Source organism: Leptidea sinapis, chromosome 18 (assembly GCF_905404315.1).
Source record: "Leptidea sinapis chromosome 18, ilLepSina1.1, whole genome shotgun sequence".
Taxonomy (NCBI): Eukaryota; Metazoa; Arthropoda; class Insecta; order Lepidoptera; family Pieridae; genus Leptidea; species Leptidea sinapis.
This window is the reverse complement of record NC_066282.1, coordinates 14,221,471-14,248,565: the sequence shown is the minus strand read 5'-3', so window position 1 is coordinate 14,248,565 and position 27,095 is coordinate 14,221,471. Positions and strand designations below refer to the sequence as shown.

The window sequence follows — 27,095 nt, the reverse complement described above, 5'->3', positions numbered from 1 at the left end:
AAAATGTCCACCAGCATCATCCTGGCATATGGCATTCTACACCACGCGTTTTACCGCTCCTGAGCCTCTTACCCGTTTGCTCCCTCTAATATAGAACAAAGTATATTTTATAAGTTTACGTGCATCTGTATATACTCGAACCAGGGTTTATTTTAATGCCTGCTAGATGCGTACCGCAGGGGTGCCTTTTTTTGCCACCAAGCAGGTGTAGGAACTGCATTATTTTGTTTTCGTCTTTAAGACTGTCGTCGCTAGTATAATTATTAGTGGGCAGATGAGAGACTATCAATTTTTGTTTTAAAATAACGAGCACAATCGCGGAGTTGCTCAGAAGTTTGGACTTTTGGACTTTTAACAATATGGCAATACAATAGGCGTATCATTCATGTCTTGTCACTTGTTATCATGAGAATAAATTGTGCCATCGAAAAAAACCTTACGTAAACATAGTTAGTGTCAAACTTCCTACATTCTGAATTCAGCTGCTGGCTGCATTCATCTTGAACAGATAAGACTTGCAATGAAAGCTAAAGCATAATTAATTTAATAAAAAGCAATGCATTTACAAGGCCTGGTATTTCACGTAATATTTAAAAATTAGCCCCGTAAAAATTGTACCAGTCATTGGCAAACCCTACATATTAGAGAACCTCGAAACTGTCTACTTAGAAAAGTGTTGAAGGCATCTTGGATAAAGCACGTACCGACTACTGTGTATATTTATACACGCGTGTTCAAGGTTGACGACGAAACAGAAAAGATGCGCGTACTCGATCATAACGAGGTGACAATTAATGACAACACAATGAAACATTCTGTAAGGTCAGCCCGGCATACGTGAGGAGTGAGGACGACAATTGAACGATAATACATTTTTGCGTTATTGTATGTAATAGATACTAATAATTGGTTTGTTGAACACTTGTATCTTATACCGCCCATTTTTTTTTAAATTAACAGTACCATTAGACCCCTTTGACCCCTCCACTGTCCTTGTCACATATTTTGTGAGACACAAGGCGAGTGAGCACAATCGATAAACAATGATTTAAAATACATTCATGTGTTATGAAGTGGTGCAGAAATTATACAGAATCCCTTGTCAGGTGTAAGTAGAGCAATTACTTTAAAATACAACAAAATGTATTTTATTTGAGGGACGGCATTATGCATAGTGTAGTAGCGCATTTTACTAATTTTTAAATATAGAACTAAAATATTTATGTAGTTACTAGCAGATTTGGTTATAAGTTTGCCTTTTATTGTTTTTCGGGAATGTTCACTTTTTTTTCGCCTCTTTCTACGCCACCTATATCAAAACATGTGCTAGTGCCTTTCTTATTTCACGTTATTTTTAATAAAGATTCCTACAAGACAGGAGTCGTAAAGATTATGGATTAAAGCTGTTCAACTAATTGAATCATTTTTATGTCTTTAAAGACATAGTAATTATTACTAATGATACCTAACAAGACATCTCAAATGTAATCACTCCAATTTAAAAATGAAGATTTCTATTTAACTTTTTTTTTAATTTCTCTGCTTGAAACACTAATATCGCCAAATACTAAAATTACTTATTTACGTTTTCTGTGCATTATTCTTGTGTTTTAAGTCGGTTAGTAAAAAATTGAATCATCAAAAATTAAACCATCAACAACCAACGAACCAGCTATACACTTATCTAGCTAATATGTATAATTCAAAAATCCATTTCTTTTATTATGACTGATCCTCTCATACATAACGCATATATCGTCCACATATCTGACAAACATTGACAATATATCAAGCGCGCGAACCAGTTACCCTTGGTTACCGTAATCATGTCATGCCGAAAACAATCACGTAAATCACGTTGGGCGCATGACAAAGTAACTGACAAAGCACATGCTAATATCGACCTAGATTCAACATCAATAACACTCATTATTTTATGCAGTGGTAGTTTCCTGTATTGTTTACTTGATTGTGTGAACTTTTGGCGCTTATAATCAACGGTTCATAGTATGATAAGACTGCTTCCATATTTTTTATGTGTTTACTGTTGGGACCTCTCTTCACCCAAGATACAAAATGTCGCACTTCGACGACCCTTGCCCACCCCTTTCACGTGTGACGTAACTTACGGATGGCCCCTTACCAGAAAACCAATATGGAGGCAGATAAGCGGGCCTACTATGAACTCTTATTGCGATTCAGGTGACAGCCTAAAATAAGCTGCTTTGCTATTTCGTACCACGACGTGATTAGAGCTATCTAATTTAGGTTGCCGTCTATGTCATGAATGTCAAAAATGATGTCAATTGAATCGCAAACTGATTTAGATCGTTCATTCATTCGTACCATAAGGTAATATTTCAACCTAAACTGGATAGCTTGTGTGTCAAAGTGAGCGATTCGAAAAAAGTTGATACTTCCTTAGAGGAAAGTGAATCGTGTCGTTAATAACTTTAAAATATATTTATTTTTATGAAATGAATTTATTCAAATGTAGCAGTGCTTGTATATATATTGCTATATTTTAGAATACTAAAAATAAAATATATTTATTTTTATGAAATGAATTTATTCAAATGTAGCAGTGCTTGTATATATATTGCTATATTTTAGAATACTAAAAATAAAATATATTTATTTTTATGAAATGAATTTATTCAAATGTAGCAGTGCTTGTATATATATTGCTATATTTTAGAATACTATGATTACATTAAATTAAACTATCATTACGGGGAAGTGTACCAAGAACACTGGCAGCATGTCCGCGTTGTTTAGCTAGGCTGATCTGTTAACCGAAATTGTGTTTGCGCTTGGGTTTCCAGTAGCATTATTGAGGCGCGTATATCTACGCGTAAGTACTATCTAGCACTTTGTCCATTTTCCGCGCCTCTGGACCCCACGGGTTAAGGGTTCGACATCAGAGCTGATGTCATACTCACTGATACCGATATATTTGGGACGTTTGCTATCTTCGGCATTCGAAGTAGACGCTCCAGTACCAACCGAACTAATTTAGACATGAGAAGGAGCCAGAGTGTCGATTCATTATTTTTTCAAAGCAGAGTATAAGACAAATTCAGCGAAGCTCGATTGTGATTTTTCAAAACGCGTTTACTTAACCATCCTCCGATCTCATCAAAAAATAATAGTTGCATAATTCGTCACACCTTTGGTCGCAGGTATAAGCGTTACTGATGACGTAATGTTGTACCTCGGGTTACTCGCATAAGTTGCTTGAACATTTATTAGTCCGCCAACACGAATTTTCATCAACATAAAGGGGAACGGCTTGTATTCCAGCGAGGTCCAGAGAAAATGTGGCCGTGTAGTACAAAATGTCTATATTCGATTATTTGTATTGTTAGCTGGTCCTTTGAGTTTCGTCTAATTTACTGTACTGTTAAACCACGCGTGTATTCAGGCAAAATAAATAATATAGAAATTTTCTAATGGGTTAAGACGCTTCTGAGTTTTGGTGTACGTAACACAGTTGATTTTTATATCAAACTAGTTGAGCCCGGTAGACGTCCGATACTAACAGTTATATAGAAGTTGCGGCCCTGTGGGAAGTTGTAACAGATTGGGTAACATTAACGAATTCTCGAAGGGAAAAGATTTGATTTTTTTTTGTTTGTTTGTTACGATTTAAAATTACAAACAACTCGATTTTTAAAATTCTCTCACCATTAGAAACCTAATTCTTTACTGAGTGTGTTACTCTAGTTACTCTCTTACCTGAGTAAGGTTAGGCTATGGGCCTTTGATATATTTTCAAAAAATTAGAAATTCTTACCTAAATTGGGACAATGTAGTCCAAGGTATCAAAATGTTGTCTATTAAAATTTATTATTTGCGTGCGCTGTGAAAATTATTAACGACATAATATAAAATAGTGTTCTGTATAATATTAATCATGATTTCTCAAAAAAAGTCCGTGATAGTATATAATATGCCTAAATTATAGGGAATAGTAATGCCACAATAATAGTTTTTCTTTAAATGATTAAGTTTAACTACGGGTGAAATCAAATAGTGGTGATATAGGTACCATGATATTTATCCTTATCCATTTAAATGGTTTGATATTTCAGGTTATGTATGTATGTGTAAATTCCACTTTTAATTAGTCGGATCGGGCTTTTCGTTTAGAAGTTATGACGCGGACGGGTATTAAAATTCTCTAAGAAAGAAAACTGTCACCGTTTGCATAAACTGTCCTACGTTTAGTCAATTAACAGATACTAATTTACATTTTTACGATAAAATAATAGTTTTTAAATTTGAAACTTTAAATGATTCAGGTTTTTGATGCTTTATAGCTGTTGAATTTCATTCAAAAATCCGCGCCAATTTGTGGCTTGGCGCGAGAGCACAGATAATGAATTGCAATTGAAAAGCTGTCTGTGTGTCGCTTGTTCATTTCATCCACGCGGAAAAAAGTATATAGTAGGTGAAACTACTATATTTCAATGGCATCAAACTCAACACAATAATGTTCGGTTCAAAATGTGCAATTAACATTGAGTTTGACAGATGGACAATTTCGAGTCGCGCTGTCAAGTTTGTGTTTACAGTTTTCGTAAAACTACCCACTTTTGAAGTTTAATAAGAACTTTAGTTTCTAATATTATTACCCCTTTATTCATAATAGTGTGCTAACTTAAAGCATTGCTAATCCTCACTCTGTCTTCTTCTATTGACCTAAGTCAGAATGAGAAAAAACACTCTTTAGCGGCTGTTTAAAGTTAGCGGACCATTATGAATAAGGGGGTTAGTCAATATTTTATAAGGTGGCATCCCTAATTGCAATAAATAATCTCTTCGCGAGTTATAATATTATGTCTAAAAATGACTGACTAATGCCATTATAAATATAAGTTATTCCGCCTAAATACTTTTTAAAATGTATCTCAAAAATTTCATTACAAGAAAACTAGGCTCGCATATTAAATCACTGACTTGCTATGAGTCATGGTTTTCTAGTGAACAAACGGAACTGTCCACTCAGCACTATAGATAAATTATATAACGGTATACGATTCGACCATCAGTGGATCATTTATTTCTTATAAATAATATGTAGGCAAATATTGTATGAAAATCCGTTGCTAATGTGTTCTACATTTGTATATTGGCCAGTTACTATTTCTACACAAACTCTGTTTAACACGTTCAACATTGATTTTAGTCATGCGGCAGACATTTACTTTGTATCACGGAAATTCTATTTGCGTATTCAATAGGATGCATAGATTATAAATAGAGTTGTGCGTCGAATGGCGAGTGGCCACCGCGCAGCGCCGCTTCCATGCTGTGTACCGAATATAGACTCGGTGCCTACTGGTGAAATACTCACGGGGTGGATTCCAGCTGCACAGATAACGCGCGAGTTGAAGGCAGAGTTCAGGAATGTGACCTAATTAAAAAAAGTGTGTGTGTACTCATGTATGCACGCATGAAGTTATACTTCGTTGCCCTAACGAAGCAAAAATCATTAAAATGATTTATTCCTCGTGCTATTCTGCGTTTTTAAAAAGAACAATTTTGTAAAAATCTTGCTAAGATGGCTCTGACAATTGATTATTAAATAATAAATACGGCTGTATGGGCTTGAACCCTTTGCCTGTCCTAATAATAGACGAAGAAACCAACAAAAAAAAAAACAAATGACGCAAACGTCAGAAAATTTTAGGAACCAACTTCAACCGGTTCCTTTTGTGTTACAGTGATGCGCGCGCATCTTAAAATTTCACTCTCATCGTTTTTTCATAACGCGCCTATAGAAGTATATCTTCAATAATTGATGACAATAGTCATGAGTGTGTTGATAAATTTTTAAATAATTCGACGACCCATATAGCCCTGTGGTTAGTGACCCTGCCTACGGTGCTAGAGGTCCCGGGTTCGAATCCCGGTAGGTGCAAACATTTATAAGATGAATATAGATGATTGTTTCCGAGTTATGGATGTTTATGGTATTAAATATATCGTTTTCGTCAATTGTCTTGTACCCATAGTACAGGCTATGCCTAGTTTGGGGTAAGATAATTTGTGTAAAAGTGTGTCAATATTATATTATAATTTAAACAATGCTTCAAGTTTACCATTTCAACCAGATAATTTAATCTCAAATTTTTGTTCTGTCATTCTTCAATACACATCTCTAAAATATTATTCGCCATTTCTCGTGCTTGGCGATGCATAAAAACTTTTTTTGGAACGGAAACTGACAGACTCGGATCAGTCATATTAAAATCAATAATAACACGGGATGGCAACATTAGTATTAACGCGATAACACGGTAAGCGTCGACTAGGGCACATCACTACACTGTTGCCGCGCGAGGCGAGGTGTGCGGAAAGCAGGGGGTGCTCCCGCTCTTTACCTCCGGCTGAATTCAACTCGCGCGATAACTGTAGGATTAAGGCGAAGAGTAAGCAGAAAACACGCAAACATGATGTTTTTAGACAAGTTTTGGTGAAAGTATAGCATTTCGAGCTATGAACACTATTTAATCCTGTTACACATATCCTTAAGTCTTATTTGTAGGTTGCTACATTGGTTGCTCATGCTTGCTGTTGGTTATAGTTAACACTGCCGAGCCTTTTTGAACGACCACTTTTCTTTGAAGTTAAACAAGTTTTTTGGCATGGCGAGACGCATTTTTTTGGTACTTCTCTCAGAAAAGTTATTCTTATAGCTTGTACTTTTTTGTGTAGGTTCATTTATTCAGATTTGTAGTGAATAACGAGGATTGTAAGCATATAAACTGTTTTCCACGCAAGAATTTTGAAAATATTGGCTTTGTTACATAGAATGCGGGCCGGCAGCCGTGAACTCATATCGCTCAAGGTCGCTGGCATTTAGTATCGCCTTAATAGTGCACAACACCTCGATATCTCAGATGTAGGCACCTATTGACTTCAGCATTTGCGGAATCGATCAGAGGATGAAAATGTCTTGGAGTTAATTCGTTTCGTTGTGATTCTGACACAAGAGCGATCTATCAAGTCGACTATTGACCCTATTTAAGAGTGACATAACCTCATGGTCGTCTTTAATAGCTTTCTTTACGGAAATATTGAACTAAGAATAATATTTTTTTCATGACAATAAGGGACGAGACGAGCAGGACATGTAGCTGATGGTAACAGACCGAAAAATTCAAAAATTCTGAGTGGTACTACAATTGCAATCGTCACATTGAGTCATAAGATGCTAAGTTTCATTTGCCCAATAATTTCACTAGCTACGACGCCCTGCAGACCAGAGGTACCACCTCTAGCCGGCATCCTGTGCAAAGAGGCCTCCCACTGCTAAATGCCCTAAGTCGCCTCTTACGACACTCTTGGACCTAGGACCTCCCTATTATTTTTATGCCTCGGAGAAGCACAGGGCAAAAGTGTTAAATTTTTCAAGGTTTAGTGAACTGTAAGATGTTTTATATAATATACTAGCTGACCCGACAGACGTTGTTCTGTGCATAATAAATGAAATACTGTTTTTTTATGAATTTGTCAGTAATATTTCATAACATCAAGAATTATTTTGTAAAATAATCCCTGTCAGTGACGTTCTATATTATGTATAGAACGTCATTGCTCCCTGTTGTTAATTATAATGAAATTGTTTCACAGCAGAACTGTCAAACCGTGCGTCAGTAAATTCTCTCATAGAAAATATGGCCATACAAAAAATATTGGAAATAAAAATAATTATGGGTCCCAAATCGAAATAAAAAGTATCCTATCTCTCAAATTGGACTAAACAGCACTCTATGAAGTAATCCCCATTCAAATCCGTTCATTAGTTTAGGAGTCCATCGCGGACGAACAACGTGTCACGTAATTTATATATATATTAAGATATAGCCCATTCAATAAGATTTGTAAGGCTAATAATAATAAATATATAACTATCAATAAATAATAAACGATGTTTGCAACAACGCATAGCAATTGCATAAATTGACTTGTAATTTTATTTATTTGTATGCAAGGGCGACATTGAGATGACATACATAATATAACATAACAGTTGAATTATCACGAGTCCGTGCTGTGCTCATAATAATATTATTGTACTGTGTATAGGAACGCGTGGAGTTAAGATTTTATTGCACTCGGTGAAGGCCCTTCACAACAGGTTAGTTTACGATGTTTGCTCGATACTATTATTACTACGAACACTTTAATACTCTTATATCATTTTCCCACCGCCTTAACGTTGAGCTGTCGCGGTACATAGTTTCTGAAAAGTATTACTTATCCTGTATTATTAATAAACGCACTGTAAGGTTGCTCCAAGTTTATAATAAATTCAAATTCAAATATTTTTATTCAAAATAGGATGTGACATCACTTATTGAAAGTCAAAAAACTACCACCCATTCCAAAATGAATGCCTCAGACTTGAGAAGATTGGGCGCAACAAACTCAGCGGGCTTTTTTTTTCATCGAATAAATGTTTACAAAGTAATATTGTACAATTAAACTTATTATTTAATAGCCTGAGGGCGGTCACTCCATTCCCAATCTGTGGTATCATTAACTTCTCCCTGTCATGTAATTTGTGCTGACAAAGTTAAGGTAAGGACATAAAGTTTAAGATTTGGAGTAACATTATTTCGTCTCTTTTAAAACAAGGATAAAGTTTATTACACGCTTTTTATTAGCTTCACCTGTATGTATGTTTCTTTGTAGCCGACTCGATTTGGGTGCGATTTTGACCCACTTTAAAAAGATTTCGTTCAAATATCGTAGATTTATCGAGGATCGATGACACTAAATTAATGAATTAAATAAATTTATTCCAATTTTCAATTTGCAATTTTAGCTTTTTGTTAATTTATATAATTTTCATCTATCGTCTATGAGGCAGGAATTTAAGATATGTCTATAATAAGTTAATATTCAATTCATAATTAATAGTTTTTATTTCGGTTTTCTACTAAAAGCTTTTTTTTTAAAACTAGGTTCCATTTATTCTAATAGTAATAACGGCTATTGTTATTATAGACGATTCTTGGCATTTTATCGAGCTTTACCTATATAGGCTTATAGCATTCTACGTGTCACATATAATAATGCGTTTAGGAGGCTGTTAGGGCTGCCGTGGCGTTGTAGCGCTTCTGGAATGTTTGCTGAGGCATGTGTGGATGGTTTCCATGGCATAATGCCCAAAAAAGCGGTCTCCATGTTGCAGCGTCCACGTGTAAGCAGTAACAGCATCCTAAAGATGATTGCTGCCAGAGCTGACTGTTCCTTCCAGAAACACTGGATACAGTTGGCTCTAGGTTTATAAATATTTTTCACTAATAATACTAACGTAGTTCATAATAAATATTGTTACTAATATATTTACTAATATATATGGAGATGTCTCTGAATTAAATAAAAAAATAAAAAAAAATCATTGGTTTAAAAAATAGGTACTAAAACTGTAATTGCGAGTATACTTGTAGCATTATTCATTTAAAACAATCACTAGATAGGTGTTATTCACTTTATCGGACAACCGATTCAAGTTGTAACATAATTGCAAACTACTAAATATGAACGTGAATGAAACGATCGATCGATTCACGAGGTTGTAAAAATGACGTAGAAGGTTGTACATTCATAAGCGTGCTACCTACCTCTACCGCCCACTGATAAATACTCGAGCTGTCGACAAAATCACATGCCTGTTAGATACAGCCAACACTGTTGCATCACAACATATCGTTACATAACACTCGCCGCTAAAAGGTCACATAGTTATCACTATATGAATCAATTTATTATCTGCTGTGACCAGTTCCCCATTTACAGTTACATTCCTAGCTGAAGTTGTTTTTTTACACGCTTTATTAGCTTGGTATGTTTTATTTGTTTACGTATGTAAGGGACATTAACTTGGCACTTTAAAGACAATGCAATATTTTGAATAATCTTCCACATTTTTAAACGCTTTTTATCAGTTTCACATGTGTGTATGTTTGTTTGTAACCGACTCATTTGGGCGCGATTTTGACCTACTTTAAACCGCCAGATTTCGTTCAAACTTCGTAGATTAATAATAAAATTATTCCACTTTTCAATTTACATCTATCGTCTATAAGGCAGGAAAATACATGTTAATTTTAATTTCAAAATAAAATTTATATTTTTTAGCTCGGTTTACTATAAAAAGCGCGAAAAAAAAAATAACGGTTAATTTTATTATTGGATAGGTACTTTAAATTATTAACGTATTCTGGCCATACATACTGTAAAATTAAATAATAATGTAACCGTTAATGTTTCTGAATTTAGTTAATTCACTAAAACTTTTAAAATGACCTCAAAATGTGAATGGTATCCGGTCAAGTGTACATCTTTATATATATAATTCTTGTGTGCGTGTGTATGTCACTGAACTCCTCCTAGACGGCTGGACCGATTTGGATGAAATTTTTTGTGTGAGTTCAAGGGGATTCGAGGATGGTTTAGATTCACAATTGAACTACCTCCTAAACGGCTGGACTGATTTTGATGACTTTTTTGTTTGTTTAAGTGAATTTGAGATTGGTCTAGATTCTCAATTCCGCCCATATAATATAATTCTCCTACGCATGTGTATGTTAGTGAACTGCTCCTAACGGCTGGACCGATTTTTCAAATTTAAAACATGTGTACAGGACAACGTCTGTTGGGTCCACTAGTTAAATTATACATTCTCATTCATTCATACTCACGGTCGCGAAAATTCGATGGATATTCTACAATATAATCGATATTAACATAATAATCGGTACATACATAGTATGATATAGGTATTTTTGTCATATTTAAATTGTAGTAGTGGTTACTGGTTGGTGTTATTATTGTATGTATGCATTACAGGTATATGATGACAAACAACAAACCATAGGTACATATGAGTATGTTAGAATTCCTTGATAACAATAAATAAATTATACATATAATCACGCCTCATTCCCGTTGGAGTAGGCAGAGACCACTTCTTTCCCCTTGCTACGATCCTTACAATATACTTGTTTAACTTCGTCCACTTTCATCGTTCCTTTCATACATGCTCTTCGGTTTAGGGTACTGTTGACCTGGCCTTTTTTCAAGACGTCCCTGATTTGATCTCGAAACGTCTGCCTAGGTCTACCCCTTCCAACACTTTCATTCACACTGGCCTCATACACTTTCTTCGTCAATCGTTCTTCATTCATTCTCTCGACATGGCCAAACCATCTCAGCATACCTTTTTCAATTTTTGTCACAACATCTTCTTTCAGACCACATCGTTTCCTTATCTCACTATTTCTTATACTGTCACTCAGTTTAACTCCTATCATACTTGTCAACGCCCTCATCTCAACTGCATTTATTCTGCTTTCATGTTTCTTCTGCCATAGCCAACTTTCACTTCCGTACATGAGTGTTGGAACCAAAACCCCCTCATGCACAGCCAAACGAGCCTTATTAGACACCTTCTGCATGTTCATAAAGGAGTGCAAAGCTCCATTCACCATGTTGATATTGAAAGAAGAGTCATACTTTCCTAATATATTATAGCTATATAATAAATAATATATACTATATAATAAATAAATTATAGCCATACAGAAATGAAATGCATAATTAAGCGATGGAGCAATGGGCAAAAGAAGAAGGCTCACCTTCACCTGTCTGATCATGAATCATGTTTCCATGCAGCGCTGTTTTTCAGCCATCCCCTCCTCCTTAAGGTGTTGGTTGTTAAAGTGGATGTATTATGGCTCCCCAATTGCCTACTTATGATACCTTTTTATTTAATGTAATATTTAAAAAAAAACGAGTGTGCGTGTAATCTTTATGCGAGATTTAAGTAAAACTTGATTAAAAGTTTCTATGACACTGCCATTTCATTTATCTGATTATTATTTTCATTGTATGTATTATATAATAATTCATTCATATCTACCACATTCAAATTTTATAATTTTCACAATTCACACTTAAATTAAAATAATTGAGAATATGAAATTGAAGATTAGATATTTGCATATTATGTTAAAACATACGGTATATTATATGGCTGTATGGGTTCGCACCCTTTACCTGTCCTAAAAATGGACTAAGAAACCAAAAAAGGCATAACAAAACGTCGCAAACGTCAGAATATTTCTAAAAGCTTATTATTATTTACAAAAATAGTAATTAAAAATAAATCAGTTTTATAAAACTGAGCAATTTATTTTTTATTTACAAACTGAAAAAAATTATTAAACCGTTAAATATAAACGGTTGAAAAATTGTTTAACTGACTTTACTTGCGGAAGTACTGAGCGTTACTAACGTCAGTAAAAAATTCTGAGTCACACCTACCCCCAAGTCGTGCCAACAGAAGATTTACTTAAAAAAAATTGCTACACAATCAATTCACAAGAACGATTGCAGTAATTGTGGGCTTTACGGAGTAAATATAGCGCGCTATATAGCCTACACTAACACTAATCTTATTTATAAATGCCAATAATTGGACGCGAAAGGAATGCGATAAAAAGTAGTTAATCCTATAAATATTCGTATTGCGGCCCAGTCATCATCGTCGATATCTTAAGTTGAGTGACCCGAGCAAACAGAACGCGGCGTGTGACGTCTGTTCGACCAAAAGTTGATTGCCTTCACTTATTGTTTTAGAAACTCGCTATTAAAATATTCATATTATGATTGTAATTGTTACCATCATACAGTTATATTATTTTGAAACGATTTTGTATTAACGCGAAGAGTAAGCAGAAAACACGGAAACATGGTGTTTTTAGACAAGTTTTGGGGTGAAAGTATAGCATTTTGAGCTATGAACACTACTTAATCCTGTTACACATATCCTTAAGTCTTATTTGTAGGTTGCTAATGCTTGCTGTTGGTTATAGCTAACACTGCCGAGCCTTTTTGAACTACCACGTTTCTTTGAAGTCAAACAAGTTTTTCAGAAAAGTTATTCTTATAGCTTGTTCTTTTTTATGTAGGTTCAGTTATTCAGATTAGTAGTGAATAACGAGGATTGTGAGTATATAAACTGTTTTCCATCCAAGAATTTTGAAAATATTGACTTTGTTACATAGATGGCGGGCCGGCAGCCGTGAACTCATATCGCTCAAGGTCGCTGGTATTTAGTGTCGCCTTAACCACACATAATAAGACTTTTTTAAGCATATGTTTTGGAAAGGAGATGATCGTTATCCCCGCCCGAAGCATACAAATACAAATCAATCATTGGGGTTGAGCAGGCTATCAACTGTAAAGTAGATGAAGCCACAACCTGAGAGTTGAACAAGACATAACAAGATTTACGATACATGCGTCACTCCAACGGTAGCCTCAGTTAGTAAGAGCGCTCGAACGGAACTCGAGGCACGGGTTCGAGTCACGCATCGTTCACAAATTTTGGTTACAAATTTTATTAATCCCAGAAGCGTGGGATATCACTTTAAAATAACAAATTGTATGCAAATTAGTACTTGTAATTCAATTAAATGGTTAGATGTAAAAGTTGAAGCCATGACAAGAATTTCACTTTTCGGCGTCTGTTACATGTTTTGTGAACAGTTAACGGGTCGTTATCGTCGTAATTGTTATTATGCGCTCAAATTATGCCCCTAGTCCCAAATGTTGTAAACTTCTCTCGCCCCAAGAGGAACCATGGGACCCGCTATCGCAGTCTGGAATCAAATCTTTTTTTTATGGAATAGGAGGACAAACGAGCGTACGGGTGCGTCACCTGGTGTTAAGTGATCACCGCCGCCCACACTCTCTTGCAACACCAGAGGAATCACAAGAGCGATGCCGACCTTTAAGGAAGGTGTACGCGCTTTTCTTGAAGGTACCCATGTCGTATCGTCCCAGAAACACCGCACAAGGAAGCTCATTCCACAGCTTCGTAGTACGAGGAAGAAAGCTCCTTGAAAACCGCACTGTGGAGAACCGCCACACATCCAGATGGTGGGGATGATTTCGTAACCGTGTCGTGCGAAGGTGAATCGCGCGACGACATTACACGCCCAAAAGATTCATGTTAAGTTAAAGTTGATAGAAACAAATATATATATGTATACTAGCTGACCCGACAGACGTTCTGTACATAGTAAATAAAATACTGTTTTTAATGAATTTTTCAATAATATTACATAACATCAAGAATTATTTCGTTAAATATGCTCCCTGTTGTTATAATGAAATTGTTTTACAGCAGAACTGTCAAACATGCGTCAATAAATTCTCTCATAGAAAATACGAGGGGCGGTCAAAAAGTTCGCGGAATGGCGGGGTTGGCGGGGGTGAGGTCGCTCCTCCAGGTAGCCGCTACTTGAGTAACTCATAATTACTATATATGCCAATTTCTAGCCTAATTGGGTCATTAGCTTTCGAGTTACAAACGAGTGAACAAGTAAATCGGGAACAAACTAGCCACTATGGAGAAAATTGAACATCGCGCCGTCGTAAAGTTCCTCACCAAACAAGGAAAAACGCCTCAAACTATTTTGCAAGAGATGTTAGCTGTTTACGGAGACTCTGCTCCTGGTAAAACCATGATTTACAAATGGCACGGCCTTTTCAAGCAAGGAAGGGAGTCAATTGAAGATGATCCTCGACCTGGACGGCCCATTGAGGCCACTACGCCGGAAATCATTGAAAAAGTTGAAAAACTTGTATTGGAAGACGGAAGGTTGAAGAAGAAACAACTTGCAGCATCAGTTGGAGTATCAGAAACCACAATTTTAAATATTCTTCATCAACATCTTGGCATGAGTAAAGTGTGTTCAAGGTGGGTCCCGAGAATGCTCACGCCGCTGCAAAAACGTGAGCGCGTCAACTGTTCCCGCGAGTATTTGGACCGCTGTGGAGAAGTTAGGGAAGAAATTATGGCCCGAATTGTAACCGGTGATGAAACTTGGGTTCACCACTATGAGCCTGAGTCAAAGCAGGAGTCGATGCAGTGGCACAAAAAAGGCACACCACCCCCAAAAAAATTTAAAGTGTCGCAATCGGCCGGAAAGATCATGGCGACTATTTTTTGGGATACTGAAGGTATTCTTTTGATCGATTATAAAGAACGTGGTGTTTCTATAACGGGAGAGTACTACGCTTCCCTATTGGACCGATTAAAAGAAGCTATTAAAGAAAAAAGAAGAGGAAAACTGACAAAAGGTGTACTCCTTTTGCACGACAACGCGCCCGTTCACACGAGTCATGTTGCGACGGCTGCCATTCATCGATGCGGTTTTGAACAACTACGCCATCCACCCTACAGTCCAGACCTGGCCCCTAGCGATTTTTATTTATTCCCAAAGATGAAGAAAGAGCTGCGTGGAAAAAAATTTAGAGACGATGATGAAGTCAAGTCGGCGATTTCGGCGTATTTTGACGCCCAAGACAAAACCTATTTTTTCGACGGTATTAATAAGTTATATGCCAGATCCCAAAAATGTATTCGTGTTAAGGGGGAATATATTGAAAAGGAAAAATAACATAATGTATCATTTCATCTTTTTTCCCAGTCATTCCGCGAACTTTTTGACCTCCCCTCGTATGTCCATACAAAACAAATATTGGAAATTAAAATAATTATAGGTGCCAAATCGGAATTAAAAGTATCCTATCTCCCAAGTTGGATCAAACTGGTCTCCATGAAAAAATCCCCATTTAAATCCGTTCATTAGTTTAGGAGTCCATCGCGGACAAACAACGTGTCACGTAATTTATATATATTAAGATATAATAATAAAAATAATACGTCAATCGATTATAATTTCGGCGCGGATCGCTCGATAGTTCATTGACCGCAATATTGAGCGAACGCGAATGTCTCCATAGTGTTAATGACCTTTTTTTGGCTGCGCTAGCGCTTGAGATTTTTTATCAAAGATCTACGATTGATTTCGTACTTTAAGTTATTATATTATGTCGATATGTACTTTTTCATTTGTAGAGCCTTTTTGTAAATGTCAAAAGCTCTACGCATGAGCAATATCTTTCCAATTATCATGTTTTATTGTTTAATATCCGGACGACCGAGCCTTGCTCGGATTTTTAAGAATGTACAAAACTTTAACAAAAACAAACTAATAGGACATCTGGATTCGAACCGGGGTCTTCTGCTTTACTGATCACCCAATGTCCCATCTGTGCTATTATAGTCTTGCATATAGTGGCGAAATTTAACCTTTGTGTTCTAATGTTATTTAAGCTGTTTCTCATTACAACACGGATAAAATAACAGTTTTTTTAGATTGAAACCTAGCTAGATCGATTAATCGCCCCCGAAATCCCCTGTATACAAAGTTTTATGAAAATCGTTGGCGCCGTTTTTGAGATTCAGATTAGATATATACAAGAATTACTCGTTTAAAGATTTAAGATATCAATTTCTTTGGTACATAATTAGATAATAGTACAGTTCATGGTCATTTCGGTCGTTTAATAGTTACATTGCTATGGAGAGCTAGGATGCGCATCAGCAATATCTTTCCAATTATGATGTTTATATCAGTTTCTTTGATACAATATTAAATAATAGTAAAGGTCATGGTCATACCGGTCGTTCAATACACTGCGGTGGGCTCAGATGCCAATCAACTCAAAACAATTCGTGTTCTTATTATACTTATGTATTTACAGGGGCGTGAATATTATATAGGCAATTAGGCAGTGCCTACCTCGTTATGTACCAAAATAAATATAGCACTAGTGTTAAAGTTAATTTACTACCTACGGGTAGGCAGTGCATATAGGGCGTCCCAAAGTTATGGGACATGAAGGGAAAGTACCTTAAATATCGTATATAGAGAATTTTACTAAACGAAGACTTTCTGTTATTTTTAAAAGTTAGTAATTCTGCATTCAATGATTTTCTAAAAATAACTTGCCTCAATGCTATCTATGGAATGATAATATCGCTACTTTCTTGAAATTTGACTCCAACATTTTACGTTGTTCCTTTCTTTTAAAATAGAAGAGTTATTAGTTTTGGCATCATAAAAGTAGGGATGTTTTTTTTACATTTAAGCCGGTTTGATTCCCAGACGAGGCAAGTAGTTTTTAGAAAATCTTTGAATGCAGAATTACTAACTTTTAAAAATAACATAATGTCTTCTTTCCGTAAAATACCCTATATACGACATTTAAGGTACTTTCATTTCATGTCCCATAACTTTGGGACGCCCTGTATACCAAGCATGTAGTGTTTCATATAACTTATGTCAGAGTAAAGCGCATCTACGACTAGTTAGATCTACAGTGCCTACCTTTCTAGAAAACCAATGCACGCCCCTGTGTATTTAGTAAGCATATTATCAATATCTATGTTATTTTAATAACGAACTATTGAATTAATTTAGCTGGGCTAGTTACCAACCAGCATTTAGTTTATATAGGATATCTTTCCTTTCATCATCATAATAGCAGGAAGATCCCCCAAAGATCTTCACCCTCATCCAGCGTATTCCGGCTATCTTGACCAGATCATCGGTCCATCTCTTGGGGGGCCTATAAACACTGCTTCTTCCGGTACGTGCATTTCTAACTATGTGCCCTGCCTAAATTATGTTATTCCTATATTGGAGGTCTGTAAACATTTATTAAAATTAAATTTAAAAATTTACAGGAAAAAGGAACTTCACTGCCGGCTCAGCGCCTAAACAAGTACCCGTCCAGAGGTTTGCTGAAACATATACTCCAGCAGACCTACAACCAAGCAGTGGCAGATCCCGACAAGTTGAACCAATACGAGCCCTTTTCACCCGAGGTAAGGTTATTGTTTACGAATTGGATGCTTAGGCGACTTTACTTACGAAAAACTTAGCTGAGTATAAGCCTTTCATAAATCTTTTATAGTCATTTGATAGCTTAATTAAATTATTCTTAGCTTTAAGCTTAAAACAAGTATATGTAAAAAGTATAAGTAAAAAAAAATCAACAAAAAAACATACCGACTTCAAATCAACACTTCCAAAACAATAGATATAACATGCACTAACAAAGTATAAAAATAATTGCGTATTTTGAACCAATCTAATTAATTAATCTAATTCTAGTTACTACCATCAAAGTGCCTTTGTAGTCTTTCCAATAAAAAAATAATCATCGAAATCGATTGGTGCGATATTGAGTTATTCGTAAATTTATCGCGCATAGACTTAATACAGCAAATTTAAGACTTTTATGGTTTTTTCATGGATTCCATTGTCAGCTTTCAACTAAAAAAAGAATTTTCAAAATCGGTTCACGCAGTTGAAAGTTTTGAGGTAACAAACATTAAAAACCGACGCATTGAGGACCTAGGCCTATTTTGAAGTAGGTTAATAAGTACAGTCTGAGCAAAGTCTAAGTGCGCTCTATATATCTCAGCCTTAGTGTGAGGTCTTTGATTGCCACCAAAAGTAGGCTTTATTTGTAACTGAGGCCGGTTCGATCCGACACGAGTGCCTACGGTAAAACCGCCCACAAAGATGTGGCAATATTGCATGGGCGGCACTTGTAACATACATTTGAATATGTTATTAGCAATAATAAACTTATAAACGACATTGCATTTAATGCTTAATTATTGCAGTAGTTGGTTGAAAGAAAAGATTGATTTAAATAACATATCTGAACCGACTAATTAAAACTTTGGTTTAACGTTATATTATGTCTTGATAACAATGAAAAACTTATATATAACTAGCTGACCCAGCAAACGTTGTATTGCCGATATTAAAATCGCGATACAAAAGTAACTGTTGATCGTAGATCGTAGGGTGAAAATTTGAAGTTGTATGTATTTTTTAATGCTGAGTCATAATCATACAAAATTAAAAAAAAAATCGTGTGGACCACCCTTAACATTTAGGGGGATGAAAAATAGATGTTGTCCGATTCTCAGACCTACCCAATATACACTCAAAATTTCATGAGAATCGGTCAAGCCGTTTCGGAGGAGTTCAATGTTTAACACCATGACACGAGAATTTTAAATATTAGATTTATAATCTATAAAGTAAGAAAGAGCAGTATCAGATTCAAGACAAAAGTTCAGTAACCCGGAAAAATAAGAAAACAAAATTAAAATGGACAGGACACATGGATGGTTTATTCATTATGTTTTTTATTTGACCCCATGTTTCACGCTTTGAATAGAGACCTAGAGCAAACAGTGTAGGGCCCAGCAGTGGGAGGCTCCTTTGCACAGGAAGCCGGCTATATTATGGGTACCACAACGTAAACCATAAATAAAGCAGTAATGTGTAAACATCACTGTGTTTCGGTCTGAAGGGCGCCGTAGCTAGTGAAATTACTGGGCAAATGAGACTTAACATCTTATGTCTCAAGGTGACGAGCGCAATTATTGTAGTGCCGCACAGAATTTTTGGGTTTTTCAAGAATCCTGAGCGGCACTGCATTGTAATTCGTAGGGCGTATCAATTACCATCAGCTGAATGTCCTGCTCGTCTCGTCCCTTATTTTCATAAAATAAGACCCCTGAAAGCACTGGGTGGACGTCTACTGACGATACATAGGTCGAGATTGGATCAAATAGGTACGGGCTATTGACTTGAAAATGGACTATCCATTTTAAATACATCACTAATCTATCGTGGAAGGTATCTAACACTTAGGCCTATCCCACCGTGGTGTCCGTAAACAACCAACAATAGACACCAGAGCCATGAGGCATTCGAGCTGGTCGCGCCACCAAATTGATTGCTCAACCCATACATTCGTCCACATTTACTCTGTTAATTCAGCCAATCTACGTTCATCCATCCCTGTACGAATTCAAGACGAATTGTAAAAAACATAGTTCTCACATAAATTGAGGCCGAATAAAGTTAATGGAATCCAGTAATACACTTCCGTGGCGCGGGTCTGTAGGCCTTGACCTGATTTTGTGACTTTGAATATTGTTTCCTTATCCTTACATTATCATTCAAGTATTCAGTTTCTGCGTCAACGTTGTCGATACGAGACCTTCGCATCGACTGATATGATGTTTTGTTTTTCAGCTTCATTTAATTTAGTTTGTATTGAGCGGCAAATGAAAATATGGAGCCGCTTTCTGTATAATAATTTACTATTTGATTTATTTGATGAAAAATTGGCATATTACCCGTAGTCCTTTTGACATATTAATTGCGTATGTCACTCACACTGTACATTCCAAAATGACTTCAAAGTTTCAAGACTTTTGGGTCATAGTTTACTGCTATTTTGCATCGCTCCTATACATCTGTCTACCAATATACATTATGTTTTTCGGTGATCCGAACGCACACGCGTCTGCAATTACCACTCGCTGGTTTCAAAAAAAGTAAGTTCAAATGTATGAATGTTACGTTGTCTTTTATACGTAGTGCCCGGCTATCGGTCGCCGGGTGCGAACCGGCTATACATAGTGCTCGACCTACGGTCAGCGCTAAAGTCGGTCGACCGTAGCGCGTATCCGTTCGCGCTGTACAAATTGTGTTTAGTGTTCAGCTGACAGCAAACTTGATTGCGTGTGTAGAATTGCAGTATATTATAGCGCGTCGACGTAACCGTAACCGAATTCTCGTCAGCGCGACGTAGTTGTACACGCGTAGCGATTCATCAGCGCTGGACACTGGCTTTTCATTGTTATAGCTACGCTTGACCGAAGTCAGCGCTGACCGAGGGTAGAGCACTAAATGCAGCCTAAGTTCTCAAGGTAGAAAGAGAGACAACGCGTGGGATAATCGAGTCTTAAATTCATTCGGTCTTACAAATAAAATCGGCATAAGCTATACCTGAGAATAAACCAAGTATATGCAAAATGTTTACAAATAGACATTTTCCTTACTATTGTTTTATTCGGACGTAAAACGTTTCCCGCGTTTATTTGCAAGTCTGCTTGATATTCGGATAACTTAAGAATTATCATTATATTGACAGTGTTGTCAGCGATATAGTCAACATTTTGCATATTCTTAATCTATTCTCAGGTATTATACCAAGTTTATTTGTAAGGCCGATTAAATTTAAGGAAACCCGTACAAAGACAGTTTATGACACCGTATTGTTTTGTTACCTGCACAAAATTCAAGGTTTTTCTAACATAAGCAACATCCAGAGAGGAAAATGAAAAAAATACATAAACTATCTCTTATACCTACTAGGTATGCTGCTATATACAAAATCAAGTGAACAGCAAAATAGTTTTTTGTGGTTTTTTTGAGTAAAAAATCTTGGGATGTAGTTTGCCTCTTATAACTAAAAAAGCAATATAATGATATTCAAAACTCATTTACAAAATGACCTAGAAATAACCAAGTCAAATTCTTCCCGTGTGCGAGGAATTGTAAATTTAAATGAATGTGTCAAGGAGATAATTGTTTACATAAACATGTGTATTTCCTGACAACTTACCTATATTATGGAATAGTAACCTTAACGTACCTAGTATTTTTAATGTTGTTGGCTAATTCGTTTTAAAATGCAATTCACAGGTTTACGGCGAGACGTCGTACGAACTGATATCGCAGATGATAGACCAGATCAACATAACTCCTGAAGATGTATTTGTGGATCTGGGTTCGGGCGTCGGGCAAGTCGTGTTGCAAATGGCGGCCGCGACACCCTGCCGCATTTGCTTCGGGGTTGAGAAAGCTGAAGTGCCTAGTAAATACGCAGAGGTTAGCACACATAATTTACACATGTAATTAATTAATAATTATAAATGCAGTTATATCGTTGATATCGTTACAATAGCTGAAAAGTCAGAGGCAAAAGCCAGAGGGCGTGGTAGCCGCCACTGTTAGCAGCTCTTCACCAGTGGGAGGGTCCTTTGCACAGGATGCCGGCTAGATTATGGGTACCACAACGCCGCCTATTTCTGCCGTGAAGCAGTAATGTGTAAGCATTATTGTGTGTCGATCCGAAGGGCGCCGTAGCTAGTGAAATTACTAGGCAAATGAGGTTTAACATTTTATGTTTGAGGTGACGAGCGCAATTGTAGTGCCGCTCAGAATTTTTGGGTTTAACAAGTATTCTTAACGAACGTCTTGCTCTTCCCGTCATTAAAAAAACATGAAATCGTATTTATTTGGTGAATATAAAAAGTATTTTTTTATTATTTTAAAATATATTTTTTTTCAGTGTATGGATTCAAACTTTAGAATGTGGATGAGGTGGTATGGAAAGAAGTACGGCGAGTACAAGCTGATAAAGGGCGATTTTTTATTGGACGAACACAGAGAGAAGATTAATTCGGCAACAATTGTTTTTGTCAACAACTTTGCCTTCGGGCCGCACGTCGATCATCAGTTGAAAGAAAGATTCGCCGATCTAAAAGACGGCGCGAAGATCGTGTCCTCGAAGAGCTTTTGCCCATTAAATTTTAGGATAACAGATAGAAACTTGAGCGATATTGGGACAATAATGCACGTCAGTGAAATGTCGCCACTGAAAGGTTCGGTCTCGTGGACGGGCAAGCCAGTGTCGTACTACTTACATATTATAGATAGGACTAAATTGGAGAGATACTTTCAAAGACTGAAAAACCCGAAACTCAAGGTCAGCAAAAGGGTCTGTTTCCAATCGCATCGTATTATTATTATAGCTCAATGGTATATTTGTGTAATAATTTACATTATAATATCATCTATGTATGCATTTATATTATATTAATGTTATATCTTTAAACTAGCAATTATTGTATATATATGTATAATCTGAATCTCGGGAACGGCCCCAACGATTTTTTTTAAATTTCGTATACCCCTGTATATGTATGTATTTCGGGGGCGATAAATCGATCTAGCTACATTCCAATTTAAAAAATGTAGTTTTATCCGTGTTTTAATGAGAAACAGCTACAACAACATTAGAATACAAAGGTTAATTTCGTCACTATATCTTGTATGTACTGTAATAGCTCAGATGGGACATTGGGTGATCCGGAAAGCAGAAGACCCCGGTTCAAATACAGATTTCCTATTAGTCTTTTTTGTTGAAGTTTTGTGCATTCTTAAAAATCCGAGCAAGGCTCAGTCGTCGAGATATTATATTATTATATACTAGCTGACCCAGCAAACGTTGTATTGCCGATATTAAAATCGCGATACAAAAGTAACTGTTGATCGTAGATGGGTGAAAAATTGAAGTTGTATGTATTTTTTAATGCTGACTCATAATCTAACAAATTTAAAAAAAAATCAACAAAATTGAAAAAAAAATTAGGTGTGGATCACCTTTAGGGGGATGAAAAATAGATGTTGTCCGATTCTCAGACCTACCCAATATGCACTCAAAATTTCATGAGAATCGGTTAAGCTGTTTCGATGGAGTTTAACTACAAACACCGCGACATGAGAATTATATATATTAGATATATCTGTATTGTTATATATATATAATATCTTTAAGGTATCATAAATTTCTATTGAAAAAAAATATAAATATTTTTATCTATTCGATTAGCTTGTTAAGGTGCATCATGCTATATATCTGGTATTATTTGAATTTATCTGATGACGTATTGTGTGTATTTATCAGTACAAATGTATGATAATACTATATAAACATTTTGCGTTCTAACATAGCTAGTTGGTGGTTCGTAGTGTGTGTTATAACTGCTTAATATTGTTGTGTGCTTTTATAAAGGCGCATTTAACGGTTATGGGTTGACTGACGACGATACTCTTAAGAAATCCTGACGCGGGAATTTCTTACGCCGCTTCATCAGGGCGCGAAAGCTGTGATAAAATCGTCGACTTGTAACTCTTTTTAGTTTTGATTGTATTTGCAACGTGAAGTTGTATGCAGGGGATTCAGAACGGTGCTGAGGAGGATAATGGAAAGAGGAATATGAGCGCGCCGCCCACAAGACAATCTACCCCGGACCTTCTCAATGGAAATAGCAACCACAGCACCGGTTCGTTGCCCGAAAGGAGGAGGAAGGTTGCCCGGCCGAGACCGATACGGTAATTATATCCCACAGAGTAAAAATAACAGTATACAGAATTAGTATTTTTATCACATTCGAACTAATTTTGCGCACTATTTCTCTGTTTGCTAACCAAATAGATTGCTGCTCAATAAAAGTGTTCTTATTAATTAGCAAGATATCTATTATTATAACACTTGCATATAATAATAATAAAATATGTAAATAGTTAGTAACTAAAAAAAAATTATTGAAGTAGGCGTTACTTTGCGGAAATCCATAATTATACAAATGATTTAAGTTTTCTTTAGTGTTAATTCCGCCAATATTTGTTTTTAAACAATTCGACACATGTTTTGCCTCTACATGAGACATCCTCAGGACGTGTTGTCTCGCCAAAATCTGGCACGAGACTCAACTCAGTAAGTAACTAACCTAGTGCTAGATGTAGGTAGGGGTGGGCTTTTTCTAGGTCTTTGCAGATCATTTTTATTTATTTTTTAGAATGCGTGAATCATAATATTATGTTATCATTGAATAATTTATCATAAACAACATATTTAGGTACTTTTGTCGTTAGTTGTTGCTTAGTTATAGTCCGGCTAACGAAAGCAAAAGGCGGCTATTTAAAAAAAATCATATTACCAACTAAAGTAGGAATAAATCATTTTTATACTTTTCTAATTTTTTTTTGCTAATTCCTTACCGGTTATTATGTAGGTAATGGTTTCGGCTTTTCAATTTTATACAGACATTTTTTACATAATTGTTGTACACACAGTATTGACACATCACAGAGTTCTTTGCAGTAAAATGTATTATTTAAAACTGTTACTTCAACGTACAAAGGGATCATATTATCCGAACCTAGAAGGGTTGAAGGAAGTATTGAAGGGGTATTAAATACCCACAGTGCAAGAACAATATACAAAAACCACTATACAGCTGAGGTGAGCATAAAAATAAAAGCCATAATGGAAGATAAACGGACTTTATTCATTATAAACAAAAGTTAATCCAAAAATTTCTATATCCATAGGTTCGTCTGAACTACTACTGGAACTATCATTCTGCACACTTGTGTACAATTTTTTATTTTTTTTTAAATTTATAGTTTTACATAAGTAGTGTTTCTAATAGTTAGTTAAAATATATTATATTATTTTAGTTGTCACTAGCATTAAACTAGGCCGGGCCTGTATTTTAATACTAGTTACTTCCAGATACATTGCTTTTACATTTACTTCAGTACATAAAAGCGTATACAGGAATTTAACTTATGAAAAACATTTTTTAACAGTTCTACGAGAAAATAAATAACATTTGTCTATCATACATATTACTGGTTAGTACTTGAGCGATCAGTAATAAAATTGAGGGTATTCTTAAAAACATTTGGATTGACTACAAATACTGTTGACTTGGTTAACAATGGTTCTAGCTCTTCCGTTATTCCATCCCTCGTTTGGTTATGAACTTCAACATGAAGAATATGCTCTGTCATTGTCTTTCAATGTTCTGGTGTTATACTTTCAAAAGCATCTCTTATAACTGTTCTCATTTGAGTTGCTTGTTTCGTCTTGGTATATTATTTGATTTCTTGATCGCAACTTTCGTCAAGATTATCTTAAGTAAAATATAATATTCAATACTTTCTAGTGAACTAAATTAATGAACGCAAATGAGCATAACACAGAAACAATACTGTGCAAATAGTATGTGAACTATGTGAAGCACAAGAAATATATAATTTGGAATTTTGACGTTTGAGTGTGTTTGTGTTCCATCATTTTACATATTATTATATTGTAATTGAAATGATTTGTAAATCGATGTAAATGTAAATTTTGATACAAAAGAGTGGCAATGAGTTTCTTGCTACTTCTTCTCATTAGCTCAACCCTTTACGAAGTAGCGGTAGATTCAATAAGAAAAAAAAAATTGTTTTGGAAATTCATAAGTGTCATTTCCGTGACCTACGTGAATAAACTGATTTTGATTTGATTTGATTTTGGATTTGAATTACTATTTTAAATCAAGTATCAAATTCATTACACCTTACTAACCTACGAATTCAGTCAAGACATCTAAACTTTTAAATAAAACACTTTTAAAAGATTAAAACGCGTGTAATTGTAACGGTTCTACATTAGATTTTTTGCGTAAAAGTAACATTTTTTATTTTAGTTAACCCGACGTGTCAAGACCTTTCCAGATTTCGTTTTCAGTGGGACTGGACGAGATTTAGAAAGGTCTTGAAACGTCGGCTTGAAATGTGTAACATTGCGTTATCAAAGAAAATACTACATCTAAACATTTATTTTTTTTGCCACATCATCACTTCTTTCTCTTCTTGTTCTTGCTTAAATTTACTCAACATATTAAATAACACTCGCCGCACGCCAATTTTTATTGTTTTACCCATGTTCGCTTAGAAATATTCAAGGAACTCAATGTAAACAAACTCACATGTGACAGCAGGACACAACAGATTGATTAACATTGTCAAGATATTTTATTTATTACTAGCTGACCCGACAGACGATGTTCTGTTCATAATAAAAAAAAATACGGGTGGAATTTCGTAAAATCCGGCGAAAGGAATATTCCTACCAAATTTCAAGTCTCTACGGCTTATGGTTCCAGAGATATCGTGATGAGTGACTATAAACGTGGAAATTTTATATATTTATATATAGATTGCCTAAAATAATGATAAGAATATAACTAACGCTTTAACTAATGTAAAAACCCAGTAACAATAACACTCGTTTTAAACCTAAAAAATGTATTTTGTTTAAATGTGTAGCACTCGCGTTAATCAAAGAAAATACTGTGATGAATAGTTATGTGAATATCTTTTTAGATATATTTTACAAAGGTCTCTTAACTAATATTTAACACTCGGAAAGATTCGTTGACATTGGTCGCCTATCTCGCTACCTCAGACAATTCAACCGAAAAAAGACCTCGCTTTCATGACTTTTAGTATGAATAGAAAATCGCCAAAACGTGGCGGAGTGCGGGGGAGGACGGCTACTTTCCATTGGATCGTATTTTATTTTTGGATAGTAAATTATTTGAATGAATTCCAAAATTGGCAAGTGCCCCGCACCGCGGTATGCCTTAGATCGGTTTGATTTTGGTGCGCGCGGAGAGGTCTGTCAATTGTATTATTTTACATGTATTAATA

The 27,095-nt window shown here is 35.6% G+C and overlaps 1 protein-coding gene across 1 annotated transcript in view; it reads left to right on the top strand.

The window, feature by feature from the left end:
• The window catches only part of LOC126969345 (histone-lysine N-methyltransferase, H3 lysine-79 specific), a 59,735-nt gene that overhangs the window by 16,840 nt on the left and 15,800 nt on the right, over positions 1–27,095 (top strand). Inside the window, exons 4-7 of the mRNA XM_050814699.1 lie at positions 17,627–17,767; positions 21,465–21,650; positions 22,114–22,542; positions 23,782–23,939. Coding sequence (XP_050670656.1) covers positions 17,627–17,767; positions 21,465–21,650; positions 22,114–22,542; positions 23,782–23,939 — 914 coding nt within the window. The remainder of the gene's footprint in view (positions 1–17,626; positions 17,768–21,464; positions 21,651–22,113; positions 22,543–23,781; positions 23,940–27,095) is intronic.